Here is a 19,543-nt window from a genome sequence, read left to right on the forward strand (position 1 = left end):
GAGACAGGCAAAATACCCTCAGACTTCAAGAAGAATATAATAATTCCAATCCCAAAGAAAGCAGGTGTTGACAGATGTGAAAATTACCGAACTATCAGTTTAATAAGTCACGGCTGCTAAATACTAACACAAATTCTTTACAGGTGAATGGAAAAACTGGTAGAAGCCGACCTCGGGGAAGATCAGTTTGGATCCCATAGAAATGTTGGAACACGTGAGGCAATACTGACCCTACGACTTATCATAGAAGAATGATTAAGGAAAGGCAAACCTACGTTTCTAGCATTTGTAGACTTAGAGAAAGCTTTTGACAATGTTGGCTGGAATGCTCTCTTTAAAATTCTGAAGGTGGCAAGGGTAAAATACAGGGAGCGAAAGGCTATTTACAATTTGTACAGAAACCAGATGGCAATTATAAGAGTCGAGGGGCACGAAAGGGAAGCAGTGGTTGGGAAGGGAGTGAGACAGGGTTGTACCCTATTCCCAATGTTATTCAATCTGTATATTAAGCAAGCAGTAAAGGAAATAAAAGAAAAATTCCGAGTAGGTATTAAAATCCATGGAGAAGAAATAAAAGCTTTCGAGGTTCGCCGATGACATTGTAATTCTGTCAGAGACAGCAAAGGACCTGGAAGAGCAGCTGAACGGAATGGACAGTGTCTTGAAAGGAGGATATAAGATGAACATCAACAAAAGCAAAACGAGGATAATGGAATGTAATCGAATTAAATCGGGTGATGCTGCCGGAATTAGATTAGGAAATGAGACACTTAAAGTAGTAAATGAGTTTTGCTATTTGGGGAAAAAAATAACTGATGATGGTCGAAGTAGAGAGGATATCAAATGTAGACTGGCAATGGCAAGGAAAGCGTTTCTAAAGAAGAGAAATTTTTTAACATCGAGTATAGATTTAAGTGTCAGGAAGTCGTTTCTGAAAGTATCTGTATGCAGTGTAGTCATGTATGGAAGTGAAACATGGACGATAAATAGTTTGGACAAGAAGAGAATAGAAGCTTTCGAAATGTGGTGCTACAGAAGAATGCTGAAGATTAGATGGGTAGATCACATAATTAATGAGGAGGTATTGAACAGAATTGGAGAGAAGAGAAATTTGTGGCACAACTTGACTAGAAGAAGGGATCGGTTGGTAGGGCATATTCTGAGGCATCAAGGGATCACCAATTTAATATTGGAGGGCAGCAGGGAGGGTAAAAATCGTAGAGGGAGACCAAGAGATGAATACACTAAACAGATTCAGAAGGATGTAGGTTGCAGTAGGTACTGGGAGATGAAGAAGCTTGCACAGGATAGAGTAGCATGGAGAGCTGTATCAAACCAGTCTCTGGACTGAAGACCACAACAACAACAACCACCAAGTTTTGTCATACATGACAATTTTTTCCAGGAAAGAATTGTCCATGTTTTGCATTTCAATCAAGTTGCAGCAGGCGTCCACATGCCATTTTTGTTCACGAGTCAAGGTTTGTGGGGCACACTGCGCACACACTTTTCTCTTCTGCAAAACGTTCTGGAGAATGTCTCAAACATTTGATTCTGAGACACTGCTCCACTGCGGTGTGTAACACAACAATGTTAACGAGCTATGTGCATGTCCACTATTTAACATTGCCTGCTCACAACTGACTGGTTGAATGCACATCTGTTGTTTACAATTGTCATTTCAAGGTGCCACCATGGTTACTGTGCTGATGTTGCTTATACACCACAAATAAAATCAGTTTTAGAACTTCTTAGATGGATGTTGTATTCTCCTGACGCGGTACCCACTGATTTCTTCCTCTTTCCTCAGATGAAAAAACCACTCTGTGGTAGACATTCCCAGAATGACGACGACACAATTATTAAGGTGTAACATTTCCTAAACACCCAAACGGCAGACTTCCTTACAACCCAGGTGCCCATCAAATCATCGATTATTGGAAAAATGCATCACATGGAAGAGGGAACATGCAGAGAAGTATTAACTCCATCACCAAGTTTCATGACGACAGTCTGATTTGTTTGAGATGATAATTAAAATTTTACAACTACCTATAATACGAGGGTAATCCCAAAAGTAAGGTCTCCTATTTGTTTGTAAGTACACGTACCCGTTTATTTCTACAACGGTTTACATCAGTTAACAGCTAGAACATTTAGCTATTTTTCGACATAACCACCATTTCTGTCGATGCATTTTTGTAGACACTGTGGCAGTTTTGGTGTACCCATGTCATATCAGCTCGCCTCTATGCTGTTCAGAAAGTTATGAACCTCTTCTTTCACCTCGTCTTCATAGCTGAATCACTTTTGGCCAAATGTTCTTTTAACTTAGGGAACAGGTGATACCCACTGGGTGAAAAGTCAGGACTATAGGGTGGGTGGGTGATCATGTTCCACTGAAACTGTTGTAGGAGAGCAACGGTTTGCCGAGCGATGTGTGGGCAAGTGTTGTCATGGAGAATGTGTACGCCCTTGCTCAACATTCCTCTTCTCTGTTTCTGAACTGCCCGTTTGAGTTTTTTTTTCATAGTCTCAGAGTACCTGTCAGTGTTAACTGTGGTCCCAGTGGACATAAAGTCGACCAAAAATACACCTTTCCGATCCCAAAAAACGGTTGTCATGACTTTACCGGCAGACTGCCTTTGTTTGAATTTCCACAGCTTTGGTGAAGAAGGATGCCGCCACTGGCTTGATTGTTGCTTGGTCTCAGCTGTAAAGTGGTATGCCCAAGTTTCCTCACCTGTGACAATTGTGTCCAGAAAGTTGTCCTGTTTGGCTGCAAGGTGGTGAAGAAACGTGCGGGAAGCATCAACTTGCTGCCGCATGTGGTTCTCAATCAGCATTCGTGGCACCCATGTTGCACACACCTTCTGGTAGTTCAATGTTTCTATTAAAATTCTGTGAGCAGTCCTTCAGGAAACCTCAGGAACCAACATGCAGAGATCAGCCATGTTGATCCGCCGATCTTCATGCATGCTTTGCTCACCTTTAACACTGTCTCCTCAGAAATTGACAGTCTTCCGCCCCTTTGTTCGTCGTGAATTTTAGTCTGACCAGCTACAAACTCTCTACACCACTTACAAACATTTTTGACATCCATGCACGACTCATCATACACTTCCATCAATTGGCGATGGATTTCAATTGGTGCGTGCCCTTTGCATTCAAAAACTGAATAACTGCGCGCAATTTGCACTTGGCGGTAACATCCAACAGGAGCTCCATTCTCAACGGCTGCCAAGCCCAGACTGAGCACCTCAGCGCGGTGTGCTCATGTTTACACACAGCGCGTGAAGAAATCTTCATAAAAGTGTGACCAACTGCCACAGAAATAGAGTTCTGTACTTATAAAAAATAGGAGACCTTACTTTTGGGATTACCCTCGTATTTGTGTCATATCAGACAGCACGTAACTGAGAAAAAGCAAAAGGCGTATGAATAAACCCTCACATTCAATTTGCTCAAATTTTTCATTAATTCTTTAATAAAACTGGAACTCCAATCCTTACCGCAAAACTCCTGATGCATTCCTGAATATTGTTGACCAACATGTTTCACCAGATGATGTGGAATCCCAGCCAGAATGAGGGATAATAACATGGTTCACAATCACTGCAAGGCCATCATCTATTATTGATCTTTTTAGGTCCTGGAAGATAATAAATATTATACAGAACAGAGCAGAAGAATAAATGTAGATACATAAACATGCCATCCCCCTTGCTCTCTCTCTCTCTCTCTCTCTCTCTCTCTCTCTCTCTCTCTCTCTCACACACACACACACACACACACACACACACACACACACACACACACACAACTTCTGTGTTACCATACTAAACTGCTTTACAATATTGTACATAATGACATTAGTAACTAAAATCCTTTCCTTGGCTCACATCACAGTATTACTTGATGTCAATGTCCCCTTCAGTTTTGGAAAGTTTACACTTGCTGCAGAACTAAGGTGATGATAACTGACAGCTGCAGATTTTTCTGTTTTCATAATGAGGAACATTTATAATAATGATTGGTTGAAGAAAGACAGACCAGGAATTAATATATTAGGAGTTCTGTTTCCAGAATGAGAAACATCCCCCAGGCTGTGGCTAAGCCATGTCTCCGCAATATCCTTTCTTTCAGGAGTGCTAGTTCTGCAAGGTTCGCAGGAGAGCTTCTGTAAAGTTTGGAAGGTAGGAGACGAGGTACTGGCAGAAGTAAAGCTGTGAGTACCGGGCGTGAGTCGTGCTTCGGTAGCTCAGTTGGTAGAGCACTTGCCCGCGAAAGGCAAAGGTCCCGAGTTCGAGTCTCGGTCGGGCACACAGTTTTAATCTGCCAGGAAGTTTCATACCAACACTGTGTTTGAACATTAGCAGATTTTTTTTCTACTCATATGCATTAAATTAAATTTTTTGCCATATATTGCAAGCTGCCATTCATCTCACCAAACAGAAACTCTGTCAAAGTCATCCTGTATCTTTCCACAATCACGACGACAGTACTTGCCCATATACCACAGCATAATCAACAAACAGGCACAGACTACTGCTCACCCTGTTCATCACATCATTTATGTACAATGAGAACAAAAGCAATCCTATGACACTTCCCTGGGGCACTTCCTAACGATACCCTTGTCTCCAATGTACTCTCACTGTTCACATCAACATACTGGATTTTATTACTTACGATGTCTTCAAACCAGTCACATAGCTGGAAACCTATACTGTATGCTCAGACTTCTGTTAACAGTCTGCAGTGGGGCACTGTGTCAAAAGCTTTCCAGAAATTTAGGAATATTGAATCTGCATGTTGCCCTCTATCCATAGTTCACAAGGTATTGTGCGAGAAAATGACAAGCTGAGTCTCACACAAGCAGTGCTTTCTAAATCTATGTTGATTTGGAAGAGAAGCTTTTCTGCCTGAAGGCAGTTTATTATATCTGAACTTAAAATTGTTCAAGAATTCTGCAGCACCCCAGCATTAAGGATATAGGTGTTACAGTGTAAAGTCAAGCACCGGCACAAGAGAGCAGAGAGGGCTGCGAAGATGTCAGCTAATTGCACACTGACTGACCCCTCTACAGGATGACAACATGATGGCGGAGGACATACGTGCCGTGCCAACTGATTGCGGCCTACTTCTACAGCAACATCAAGATTAGGCACTTCAAGGTCAGCGACTTAGGAATTGTATACACTAAAGAGATTTCTTATTTTCATGTTGCCCTTTGCTTGCAACACTTCTGTGTTACTGTCAAAGTTAAGTATTGTTATCGATTCTTTTCGTAATAAAACTCTTCAATACAATTTGCTTGAATTGTTGTCCAGCGATCTGAGAACCAGGTTTCCTAGACATGCCAGCTTTGACAACTAGGCAGGGTTCAACATTGGCAACAAGTTATAAGAAGAACCCAGTGCCTGGCGGCCACGGATTTTCTTTTGTGTTTTGCTGGCACCTAGATTCTACATTGACTTTTCTTTGGAGGGGTGTGTTTACTTGCTTTAACAGTGTGTCTTATAGTGATTTTGATAATCAGTGTTTTCAAGTGGGCATTGCAGAAATTTTCTTTGCTTTTGTACTTATTTTTATTGCTTGCCTTGTCTGTTTATTGCATTTGTCTTTTCCACTATGAGCAACCCACCCCCTGCTCAGGCACCTCAGCTGCAAGTGATAGATGCAACACAGCTAACACGGATGTTTCAGTTTCAGACCCAACAAATAATCACAATGCTAAACATGGTACAGCATCTCCTGGCGAATCAAACAAATACAGTGCAAAATACAACACCGGCTGAAGCTCTGAGTGCCATACCACCTTTTAACCAGTTTAGTAAAAAAGTGGCTTGAGTGGTTGCAACAGTGTGAAGTTCACGTAATTGCTCACAATGTACCAGATATTGTGAAACTGCATTATTTATTGTCAACAGTAGGAAGTGCAGTGTTTCCCCTTATTCAGAAATTATTCCCTAGCACTACTCCCAGGGAACTTTCCCATGATTAGGTTGCAGATTTGCTAACTAACTATTATGACCAACAAGTGAATGTGGTAGCAGCTAGGTACCAATTCTTTAATTGCAAGAAACGGTTAGAAAAAACTTATCATGAGTGGGTAACAGATTTGCAGGGTATGACCAGGAAATGCAAATTCAAATGTGCTTGTGGTGCTTTATACTTAGATGTGATGTTGGGTGATGTGATCGTGTACAATGTAACTCATGACAGACTTAAAGAACAGATTTTCCAACAGTCCAATCCATCATCTCAACATGTAGTGCAAATACTAGATCAGTACGACTCAGGTGCTGTGTTGGCCAATAAATTTCAGCAGCCACCAATTTGTCAGGTTGAGTCGTCTCTTGCTTGCGACCAGCCCATTAGGTAGCAACAGGATCTGCGCGCCACGTCACGTAAACAGTTCTCCATGACATGGCAACAGCTCTCTAAACAGACGAACAGAATAAAGTTATGCCCTCGGTGCTATTCACAGCACCAACGCCAAGACTGCCCATCCAGACAAGCACAGTGTTATGCTTGTGCCAAGAAAGGTCACATACAATCCACATCTTTGCAATGGAACAACCATAAGAATTCTGCCCACTCATAAAAATCTAGTCACAAGGCCCATGTCATAAATGCAGTGTAATCAACACCTGCTGCAGGCATTAGCAAAACTAGCAAGCAAACAGTTTCTCAAACTTTTCGTTAATTTTCATATTAGTGGAAAACATGTGAAATTTCTAATGGACACGGGTGCCTGTGTTACACTGCTGAATCATAACACACATGAACTGTTAGGCTCCTCACAACTGTCTCAAACTAGCATGCACCTGACTGCTTATAATGGACAACACATTCCCGTTCTCAGAAAATGTACACTGCCAGCCATGTATTGCTTGCATACACAATCTGTAACTTTCACTGTGCTAAAATCACACAATTGTGAGAAAACATTTGGCCTTGATTCGTTTGGCTTTAAAATTCAGGACAATGTGTTGTCAGTGTCTGCATTCAATGCAAAAGACAGTTTAGCTAGCTTGCTGAAAGAATTCCTTGAACTCTTTGCTGAAGGTTCAGGCACGGCTAATAATTTTGTTGCAGATATTGCTATGAAAGACAATGCTCAGCCGAAATTTTGCCGGGCCAGAACAGTTCCCATTGAGTTACGGGACAAAGTGGCAGCTAAACTGAAAAATTGGAAGATAGCGGAGCTATTACACCCCGACAAGCTAGTCAGTGGGCAAAGTCCACAGGTTTTGCTCCCCAAATTGTCAGGTCGCATTCGCCTGTGTGTTGACAAAGTCTACAGTCAACCCACAAACCGTGACTGATACTTATCCATTGCCACACCCTGAGGATCTCATGGTCAAATTAGGTGCTGGTCACTACTTTTCAAAAATTGATTTGTGTGACGCATATCTTCAAATACCACTAGATGAAGAATCTCAAAAATTATGTGTTGTGAACACTCATTTGGACTTGTTTAAATATTTGCGTTTGCCTTTTGGAGTGCTTCCGCACCTGCCGTTTTCCAAAGGTATTTGGAACAGCTTACTACACAAGTACCAAACTGTTCAAACTATTTTGACGATATTGTTGTAGCAGATTACACACCTGAAGAACACATTGCAAAATTGCATGGTTTGTTTCATGTGTTATCTGATGCAGGACTAAAGTGTAGACTGGACAAGTATGATTTTTTAACCCTGAGTTGCAGTATCTTGGCCATATCATAAACACTCACAGTGTCCATCTGCTTTGGCCACAATTGTTAGCCATACATAATCTGCCAGTTCCTTGTAATGTCGCAGAATTGCAGTCAGTCTTAGGGAAAATGAACTATTATATTTGATTCATACTGAATGCTGCACAAATCGCAGCTCCATTGCATCACTTGCGCCACAAAAATGTCCAATTTGGATGAATGAGTGCCAAGACCCTTTTCAAAAACTTATCGATGCATTTCTCAGTGATCAATGTTGGTTCATTTTTATCCTGAAAAACCAGTAGTGTTGCAAACTGACGCTTCCTCTTATGGAATCAGTGCAGTGCTTTTGCACATAATTGGTGACAAAGACAGGCTTATTGCTTTCGCATCAAAAGTGTTGGCCAAAGCTCAGTGTAACTATTCACAAATAGAGAAAGAGGCATTGGCAATTGCGTATGGTGTCACCAAATTCCACCACTATTTGTATGGCAGAAAATTCTACTTAGTAATGGATCACAAGCCACTGCAGTCCTTGTTTCATCTGATGAAGCCGATTCCTGTACAAACTGCCCGAAAATTGCAATGATGAGCTTTGGCTGTTGCCTCAATATCAGTACGAGATTGTGTATCGTCCGACAGCTCAACATGGTAACGCGGATGCACTTTCACATCTTCCGATTGGCCCTAATACAGACTTTGATGCTTCTGCTGCATCTTGTTGTCACATTGATGCTCATCATTCTGTATTACCCCAATACTTTGCATGTCAGCATAGCCTCGCTGCACAGAAAGGTGTGATTCTTGTTCAAAATTACAGTGGACAGTCACATGAGCTGATTCCCAAAGCTTTGGAACAAGAAGTGTTGCAGTTACTTCACCAAGGACACTGGGGGATTGTTCATATGAAACAGCACATCAACACTGTACTTGGCAGGTATGGACACCCAAATAGAACAGATGACATCACAGTGTCATGCATGTGTGGAAAATCACTCCACTCCACTACAAACATTCTCTGCTTGGCATAAGTTGCAATCACCACTGCAGCGTGTGCACATGGACTTTGTGGGACATTTTTGGAACACTCGTTGGTTGATTGTGGTATACTCTTATAGCAAGTTTTCTTTTGCTGTGCCAATGAACTCGACAATGTCACGTAGCACAGTTCAGGTGTTGTCCTCTATATTTTGCTTCAAAGGCTTGTCTCAGTGTCAGACAATGGCCCTCAGTTCACATCAAATGAATCTGAAACATCTGTGAACGCAATGGCATACAGCATGTAACTAGTGCACCGTTACATCCACAGTCAAATGGCAAAGTGGAACGTTTTGTCAGAACTTTGAAGCATCAGATGCCCAAACTTCACTCACACACACACACACACACACACACACACACACACACACACACACACCAGGGATCAAGTACTGCAACTGTTTTCACCTCGTATCATTCACATCCATGAGATGGACCATCGCCAGCGGAATTGCTTCACGGATGCTGCCATCTGACACTACCCCACCTGCTCCACCCCCCTCAGCACTGGAGCTGAAGGAAGGTTGCAAGTATCGCTTCACACCGCATGATATTGTTTTTTTTTTAAGGGTTTTTAGCAGCAGCAGATGGTGGGCATGAGGCGAGATCCTTTGTCGACTTGGCGCATGCATGTATCTCATTTCAGGACCAGATGGATTGCAGTGCCGACATCACAGTCAACTTTGCCACTGTCACGTGCATGAATATCCTTCTGTATCTCTTCCCCCAGATTCACAGATCCCGAGGACAGCATGGCCACAGCAGCCGCCAGAGGGTGTCATCACGACACCATGGAATGACCCCACCGAGACGGAGCCTTTGCCTCCTACACCTCCTCTCATCCTACTGATGGAATTGGACACTCCCCCCCTCATAGGCCGCAGCAGTCGACACCTTCTACGTCTTGCTATGGGCCTCAGGAGGTGGACGTGCACCCTTCTGGTCATTTTCTGGGGGACGTTTCCGTCGAGCGAAGGCCGGATGTCCCCTGCAGCCACAGCTTCCAGTCCCTCAGAGCATCCACACTCCTGCCTCCCCCCCTGTTGTCAATCTGCCTATGTGATGACAGTCTGTTGCTTTGGGGGGGGGGGGGGGAGGAGAGGAATGTTACGGTGTAAAGTCAAGTGCTGGCATGCCAGTCGGAAATGAGAGAGAAGAGAGGGTTGTAAAGAAGACATCAGCCAATTGCACACTGACCAACCAACCCCCCCCCCCCCCCCCCCCCCCCCCACCCCCAATAGGACAACAATGCATGGTAGCGGCCTCTATGTGAAGAGGACACAAGCGCTGCACTGACTGGTCATGGCCCACTTCTACAGCAGCATCAAGATTAGGCACTTCAGGACCAGTGACTTAGGAATTGTATACACTGAAGAGATTTCTTATTTGGATGTTGCCCTTTGCTTGCGACACGACTGCGTTATTGCACTTTTTTCCTGTCATTTGGGACTTTGTGCTGGGAAAGATATTCATGCTACATGAATGATATGTAAGGAGCCAATGCCATCCAGTACTACCTGTAAAACTGAACTGATATTTTGTCCTGGCTTGGTGACTTATTTGTTTCCAATGCCAAGTATATCCATTTCTATGTCCTCCATATGGGAGTATTTGCAACAGTCAAAGGATGGTATGTCCATATGATCCTACTGCATGAATGATTTTTTAAATGCTTCCTGAGCATTTTCAGAGTTTTGTTATTACATCATGGTGGGTCTTTTCCATCCTAAATCCACTTGTTTGGCACATACTTCTCCAGAGCACAATTTACAAACAGTTTAAACTTTGCTGATAATTCCTCTACATCAATCATATTAGAACTAAATGATGTCCATTCACTGACTAAGTAGGGTGTTAACAACTGCATAACTGCTTTTTCCAGTGTAAACACTCCCCTAGTGTTCTTGAGGGATTTACTGACCTTCATAAACATCATTGCTATGACGACACCATTATCACTGATCCCTGTCGCTATACTGACATTGTCAATAAGGTCAGGTCTTTTTGTAGTTACAAGGTCTAAAATATTTCAACTGCATTTGTGTTTTCGAACTAGCTACTCAAGACAACTGGAGGACAAAGGTGTATATACCTATAAAAGCTGTGGCACCAGCCAAAAGTCGATTAAAAAAAATGATGATGATGATGATGATGATGTGGGAGACCATATGCTCAATAAGACAGGTCTGTCTGTCTGTCAAAACTGCGTTCACTCTCTCCTGGCCCCCTCTCCCAGACAGACTCCTCCCCCCACCCCGTGTGCGCTCTCTCTCTCTCTCTCTCTCTCTCTCTCTCTCTCACACACACACACACACACACACACACACAAATAAGTAAATTATATATAGCTTGTAAATAGAGAAGGAAGTGAGACACTGCCTCCATTAAAGATGTGAATATTTAATATTCCCATATGTTTCAAAACCAATAAAACATTGCCTTGTACTTGTGAGTACAACAGCAATGCCTGGATGACATCAAATCTTCACATGATTTCTCTGAGGTTTATATGCCGAGATGGGTGCAGCAGAGAGGAAAGTAGTATTTATCATTGACTGGTGCTATGTACATTCCAAGAAAACATCATTTCTGACAAAAGTAAATAATGTTTTCATTTCTCCAAATAGCACCAGCCATCTAGAGGCATTGGATATTGACTTAATGCACTCTCTTAAAGCCAAATTTGGAGTAGCAATTGTGCAAAAGTCAATTTCAATGCAGACAAATCAGTTCTAACTAACGTCAACCAACTGGAGCAACAACTTCCATCACTACAATATGTTGGAAGGACAAAACAAAAAGAACTCTTCTTGAGTTAAAAAAAATAGTGTTCTGTTAAACCTGTGATGATATATACGTGTGTATTGCATTTAAATCTGTGACACAGGATACTGTTAAGTTTATAATTACATTGCACTTTTATCATCTGAACACATTTGAATTATGACTCTGGGTCACTTCTCGTGTGTTACAGAGCAAAATTCCCTTTTAAGGAAAACTCATGCTCTAGAAAAAAAGGTTTGGGTCCCCAGAGATTCATGAAAAAAGGGTTTTACTGAACTAAGCACGTTCAATTGCATATAGGTTGCAATAGTTATGCAGAGATGGAGAGAGAAAGAGAGATTCACAAAACCTAATCAGTGCATCCCGACCATCACATCAAGCCAACACAAAATTACTACTACACAGTTCCCTAAAGAGGCAATAATTTTTCTTCCAGAAGAAAACATGGATTCACATGCAGTGAATGATCCATTCTTAACTTTATGATCATCCATTCATTCATTCACTGTTATCATCATATAAATCACAATGACCCATATCCCATTTAGCAGTCAAAAGTGCAGCATTAAATGAAAATTTAAAAGAAACCTCCACCCATCATTAAAAGTTCTAAAATACTAGACATATTGATTACTTGTATATTATGTGTATTAGTACTGTGATCACTTGGTAGTAAAGAAAGCAAAAAAGAAATGGGGAAGGATGTATGGGACAAGTGGTGATGGTGGTGGTGGTGGTGGTGGTGGTGGCGGCGGAGGGAGATGCACAGATTACCACTACTCAGGTATTTCTAACTCTACACTTTGTATTATAAAACGTTGAAATTTAGAAACGTTATGATTATGTTAGAAATATAAGTAAATGAACACCAGATTAAGAGAGGAAAATGAGTCTTACCTCGCATGAGGACAAATTCCACAGAACTCCAGTCACCAGTTCTTTTACTTCAGAATCTGATGACTTCTGTAACAAATTAATTAGCGAAGGTATCCCTCCAGCATTTTTAATAGCTCTTTTGTTTTCATCATTCTGCCTTCCATATGAGAGATTCCTGGTCAAAAATATAGTTACACATGTAAATTGTAAGACTACCATTAAACTGCTTATGGTTACTGATCAAGTATGAATGAAAAATATTGTCTAAAATGGCTGACACCGTTTCTAAAATTATGTATGTCCTTTTATGTGCACTTGCTTTCAAAAACACAGAACATAAATACTGCAAAAGAAAGAAAGAAAATTTTCTCTGATTGGGTATACTTACCGTAAGGCTCCGCATGCATTTCTGTACACATCTGGACTCTCATGTGAAAGCAGTGAAACTAAGGGTGGGATGCCACCTAATGATCTTGTCTTTTGCTTGTTTGGGTCATCCATGTAGCATAAATGCTGGAGGTATGCAGCTGCATTAGCTTTTATTACATTATTTGGATTATTGAGGAATCCAATAACTTCAGTCAGATTAGGATCCCGCCATCGCATGCCTGAAACCAAAACAGTGCTATCACAAACACATGCACAGACTGACAAAACAATGACAAGGTAGTAGACATCAAACTGTGAGCTGCCCTTCATTCTGAAGTAGTCATTCATGTAAAACTGAAGCACTGTTATTCTGAAACACTAAATTGTGACATTTTATTATTTAATAATGACAAAGAATAGTTATGGCAAATATGTAAGTAATACTACAGTTAAAGAATTACAAAATCAAACATACTCCTGGACATACTGAACTAATACAGTCAGTCACACAGGAATAGGCAGTCTGCAGAGTTTTAGCACCTGTATGACAATTTTCACACTTCTTACAGGCAAGTACATATGACCACACTAATTGCTGTAATTATCACATACACTTCAATAAGTTTAAAGATATCCATTTATGAAAACTGGTCCATATGCACTATATTTCATTATTAAATAATAAAACACACCAGTCACTGAAGAACAAAAGTGCAATATCCTACTTTTTTTTTTTTAAAAAAAAAGAAGTAATTTTCTATTGTATGATTACTGGCTCTATAAGAAGCATGGTTGACAGAAAAATTTATTAACTTCAAAGAAAAGAATGACCTACTATGAAACAAGCAACATTTTTATTAAATAAATATCACAAAACTATGAAATTGTGTATGTTAGACACAAACATTCACTAAGGATGGCAAAAAGTCACCTATTGGAGCTGTATGCTCCTTTAACTAGTAAAACATTAAGAAAGGTTAGAGGAAATGGGGACTTTTGAAAGGAAAAGTTACAACAGGCTTAGAATAGTGTCAGTCCAGACAAGGGGCAGTGATGCTGAAAGAAAAAAGTAAACCACAACAATTCAATATTTTCAATTAATTTGGTGTTTTAAGTGAAACTGCTTGGGATTCTGATTCCAAAATGTTTCCCTCTGTTTGGCTGTCACTCAGCACAGACAAAAGAACACAACCTAACAAATAACTAAAACAGGATGTCAGTGAAAAAAGAAGTTTCTCTCTTCTGAAATGGGAAGTGGTTTACAATCATTCACATCATTTAAACAAAGTGGAAATGATAAGTAGTAGACATGCAGCAGTAGCAGCAGCAGCAGCAGCAGCAGCAGCTTGCCACTGCAAAATACAATGTTCTGCGGCATGCATGGATATAGTACGACAGAGTAGTGGTACTAGGTGCAGTTGGAAGGTATAAGGGGGGGGGGGGGAGGGGGGGGGGGCAGGGAGCTGAAAGGAGAGAAGTAGAAAAGCCAGAGAGAGAGAGAGAGAGAGAGAGAGAGAGAGAGAGAGAGAGAGAGAGAGATAGAGAGACTCGTGTGTGGTCAAGTGGAATAGAAGGCTGAGTAGTGCTAGAGTGGGAGCAGGAAAGGGGACTAACAATGTTTGAGGACAGTGGGATTATGGGAACATAGTATACACTACTGGCCATTAAAATTGCTACATCAAGAAGAAATGCAGATGATAAACGGATATTCATTGGACACATATATTATACTAGAACTGACATGTAATTACATTTTCATGCAATTTGGGTGCATAGATCCTGATAAATAAGTACCCAGAACAACCACCTCTAGCCGTAATAAGGGCCTTGATATGCCTGTGCATTGAGTCAAACAGAGCTTTGATGGCGTGAACAGGTACAGCTGCCCATGCAGCTTCAACACAATACCACAGTTCATCAAGAGAAGTGACTGGCGTATTGTGACGAGCCAGTTGCTAGGCCATCATTGATCAGACATTTTCAATTGGTGAGAGATCTGGAGAATGTGCTGGCCACGGCAGCAGTCGAACATTTTCTGTATCCAGAAAGGCCTGTACAGGACCTGCAACATGCGGTCGTGCATTGTCCTGCTGAAATGTAGGGTTTCGCAGGGATCGAATGAAGGATAGAGCCACGGGTTGTAACACATCTAAAATGTAACGTCCACTGTTCAAAGTGTTGTCAATTAGAACAAGAGGTGACCGAGATGTGTAACCAATGGCATCCCATACCATCACGCTGGGTGGTACGCCAGTATGGTGATGACGAATACCCGCTTCCAATGTGCGTTCACCACAATGTCGCCAAACACAGATGCGACCATCATGATGCTGTAAACAGAACCTAGATTCATTCGAAAAAATGACGTTTTGCCATTTGTGCACCCACGTTCGTCATTGAGTACATCATTGCAGGCGCTTCTGTCTGTGACGCAGCGTCAAGGGTAACCGCAGCCATGGTGTCTGAGCTGATAGGCCATGCTGCTGAAAATGCTGTCGAAATGTTCGTGCAGATGGTTGTTGTCTTGCAAATGTCCCCATCTGTTGACTCAGGGATCGAGACGTGGCTGCATGTTCCATTACAACCATGCGGATAAGATGCCTGTCATCTCGACTGCTAGTGATACGAGGCTGTTGGGATCCAGCACAGCGTTCCGTATTACCCTCCTGAATCCACCGATTCCATATTTTGCTAACAGTCATTGGATCTCGACCAATGCGAGCAGCAATGTTGCGATACGATAAACTGCAATCGCCATACGCTACAATCTGACCTTTATCAAAGTCGGAAACGTGATGGTACGCATTTCTTCTCCTTACACGAGGCATCACAACAATGTTTCACCAGGCAACGCCGGTGAACTGTTGTTTGCGTATGAGAAATTGATTGGAAACTTTCCTCATGTCAGCACGTTGTAGGTGTTGCCACCGGTGCCAACCTTGTGTGAATGCTCTGAAAAGCTAATCATTTGCATATCACAGCATCTTCTTCCTGTCGGTTAAATTTCACGTCTGTAGCACGTCATCTTCGTGGTGTAGCAACTTTAATGGCCAGTAGTGTATATTGCAGGGAGGGTTCCTCAAATCCTCAGGCCCATCCCAGGACCTACCTACCCCCCCCCTCTCTCTCCCTCCCTCTCCCCTCTCCCCCAATCCCTACCACTCCCTGCACTCCTACCTTCTACATGCTTCCTAAAGCCCATAACCTCAACCACCCATCACATGCCATTGTGGCCAGTTACTGTGCCCCCACTGAGAGGGGCTCTGCTCTCGTGGACCATCTATCAGAATACACCAAACATTTCCTCCACTGACTTCCTGCAGTCCCTGTCCCTTTACCACACAGCGCCCTACTCGTCACTATTGATTCCACCTTCCTCTACTTTAACATCCCTGATGCCCTTGGCCTTGGTGCTATTGTACACTGCCTTTCCTGATGCCCCATCTGATTCCCAACCTGCAACCTCCTTCCTGGTCACCATGCCAACTATATCCTCACCCACAATTACTTCACATTTCATCACCTATTAACAAGTCTGCGCCCCAGAATAGGCACCTGCATGGCACCATCTTATGCCAACTTATTCGTGGGCCATCTGCAGGAATCCTTCCTAATCACCCAGAATCCCAAACCCCTCACCTGGCTCTGATTTAAAGATGATACCTTCATGATCTGGAACAAAGGCGACGACATACTATCCACATTCTTCCAGGACCTCAGCACCCTCTCCCCAATTTGCTTCAGCTTGTCTTCTTCAACCCAACAAGCCACCTTTCTCGATATTGACCTCCACCTCCTCAAAGATGTCTGCGTCAGTATCTCTATCCATACCAACCCTACCAACCAACAGCAATACCTCCTCTTTGACAGCTGCCACTCACTCCCTACCAAGAAGTCCCTTCCATACACCCTAGCCACCTGTGGCCAACACATCTGTAGTTACCAGCAGTCCTTCTCCAAATATAGCAAGGGTCTCACTGAGGCCTCCACAGACAAATTACCCTCCCAACCTTGTACAGAAACATATCTCCTGTGCCTTGTCTCTCCAGTCAACTAACACCTCCCACATTCGCATTGTCTAGTCACAAAGGACCACCCCCCTCATGACTCAGTGCTACCCAGTATTGCAGCAACTAAATTACATTCTCTGCCAGGGTTTTGACTACCTCTTTTCGTGCCCTGAAATAGGAATATTCTGCCCACTATCCTTCCCACCCCTCCCATAGTGGAACTCTGCGACCCTCCGAACCTATGCAATTTCTTTGTACATCCCTATTCCATCCCTGCTTCCAACCCCTTGACTCATGGCTCATATCCCTGTAATAGACCTGGATGCAAGATCTGTCCCATAGATTCTTCCACCACCACCACCACCACCACCACCTACTCCAGTCTGAACACAAGCATCATCCATACCATCAAAGGCAGAACTAACTGTGAAAACATTCAAGTGATCCACAAACTAAGCTGCAACCACGTGGCCATGACAACCAACATGCTGTCTGTCCACATGAATAGTCACCAACAGTGGTCAAGAGAGAGCTGGACCACCCAGCTGCTGAACATGCTGCCCAACACAACGTGCTTCACTTCAATGACTGCTTTACAGCCTGTGCCATCTGTATCCTTCCTACCAACAGAAGCTTTTCTGAATTGTGCAGGTGGGAACTCTACTTGCAATATAGCCTGCATTCCCATAACCCCCCTAGCCTTCGGTAGACCCTGTCCTTCACCCACTTATCCCCTTCCCTCCTCCCACTTCAGCACTACACAGCCTTCTAGTCTACCAATGCACCCACTACACCTGACCCCCCACCCCTTCCTCTCTCTCTCTCTCTCTCTCTCTCTCTCTCTCTCTCTCTCTCTCTCTAACTCTTTTCTTTCAGCTCCTCTGCCTCTCCCCTTTAAACCTCATGACTGTCCCTAACAGCCCTAACCTTTCCCCACAATGTCCCCTGCATGCTCCCACCAACAGCACGACACCCTCCCCAAACCCTACTCTGCTATGTCTACCCCTGATCACCCCACCATCCCCCTTACCTCCACCACCCAGATTACTTCTCCCATCAGGTGCAGTTGCTCGCAGCCCAGCCTCAGTGGCCAGAGAGAGAGAGAGAGAGAGAGAGAGAGAGAGAGAGAGAGAGAGAGAGTGGTCATGCGTGTGTGAATTGTGCTTGCATGAATATATATATGTGTGTGTTTTCTATGTTAGAAGGGCTTTTGGCCACAAGCTCACATGTGCAGAAGTCTCTTTGTTGTACTTATCTGTGACTCACCATTTCTTCTATATGAAGAATAGCACTCTACCCTTTTTCATAATATTGTCATTATTCCATCTCGCATTTTACATTGTTTGTATTAACTAGTAAAACGTTACTATACTGTGTGTATGACATTATTGTGTTTTTGAATATGACAGGTATTACCTACATAATGTTTTGTCAATATGTACCATGCAAAACTTTTGTAATTGTCACTTCTGTGCATAAGCTTGGGTTAAACACTGAGGTGTCTAAAGTCATGGGATACATCCTAATGTCACCTCCTCAAAGATGGCCTCTTTTTGTATGGCATAGTGCAGCAGCTTGACATGGCATGGATTCAACGAGTCCCCTGCATAAATACTGAGCCATGCTGCCTCTACAGCCATCCATAATGGCGAAAGTGTTGCTGGTGTTGGATTTTGTGCACAAACTGACCAAATGTTTGATAGGATTGACGCTTGGGAAGTCTGGTGGCCAAATAATTCACTTGATTTATCTCAAATGTTCTTCAAACCGATCGTGAACAGTTGTGGTCTGGTGACACGACATCACTGTTTGGAATATGAAGTTCATAAATGGCTGCAAATGGTCTACAAGTAGCTGAAAATAACCATTTCCAGTCAATGATCAGTTCAGTTGGACCCAGTCCATCCCCTGTAAACACAGCCTACATCATTAAGAAGCCACTACCAACTTGCACAGTGTCCTGTTGACAACTGCGTGCATGGCTTCGGGGGACCTGTACCACACTTTAATCCTACCATCAGCTCTTACCAACTGAAAACAGGACTCATCTGACCAGGTCACGGTTTTACAGTTGTCTAGGGTCCCACTGATATTGTCACAAGCCCAGGAGAGGTGCTGCAGACAATGATGTGTTGTCAGCAAAGGCGTCAGTCATCTCCTTCCATAGCCCACTAATGCCAAATTTCACTGCACTATTCCAATGGATATGTTCGTCATATGTCCTACCTTAATTTCTGCGGTTACTTCACACAGTGTTGCTTGTCTGTTAGCACTGACAACATTACACAAACACTACTGCTCTTGGTCATTAAGTGAAGGCCAACAGCCACTGCATTGTCTGTGGTGAGAGGTACTGCTCAAAATTTGGTATTCTTGGCATATTGTTGACACTGTGGATCTCGGAATGCTGAATTCCCTAACGATTGCTGAGACAGTATGTTCCGTGCGTCTAGTTCCAACTATCATTCCACATTCAAAGTCTGTTAATTCCTGTTGTGCGGTCATAATCCTACAGGAAACCTTTTCACATGAATCACCTGAGTAAAAATGACTGCTCTGCCAACGCACTGCCCTTTTGTACCTTGTGTACATGACACTACCACCATCTGTGTATGTGGATATCTCTAGTCTATGACTTGTCACCTCAGTGTATTGATGACAACACATCTGCATCCAATCTTGTGACTACGCACTGAATGCATTTTATTAATTGATGTTAAGATGGCCAATTGCTCTGCTGAAACTAGTAATCAATGAT

General features: G+C 42.7%; 1 protein-coding gene across 8 annotated transcripts in view; it reads right to left on the bottom strand.

The window, feature by feature from the left end:
- LOC126185115 (catenin delta-2) overlaps positions 1-19,543 on the bottom strand; it is a 491,417-nt gene that overhangs the window by 46,659 nt on the left and 425,215 nt on the right. For all 8 annotated transcript variants that reach the window (XM_049927926.1, XM_049927928.1, XM_049927927.1 and 5 more), the window contains 3 exons: positions 12,795-13,014; positions 12,428-12,581; positions 3,513-3,652 (listed from right to left, as the gene is read on the bottom strand). In XM_049927926.1, the coding sequence (XP_049783883.1) occupies positions 3,513-3,652; positions 12,428-12,581; positions 12,795-13,014 (514 nt within the window). The remainder of the gene's footprint in view (positions 1-3,512; positions 3,653-12,427; positions 12,582-12,794; positions 13,015-19,543) is intronic.

This window comes from Schistocerca cancellata, chromosome 4 (assembly GCF_023864275.1).
Source record: "Schistocerca cancellata isolate TAMUIC-IGC-003103 chromosome 4, iqSchCanc2.1, whole genome shotgun sequence".
NCBI classification, from domain to species: Eukaryota; Metazoa; Arthropoda; class Insecta; order Orthoptera; family Acrididae; genus Schistocerca; species Schistocerca cancellata.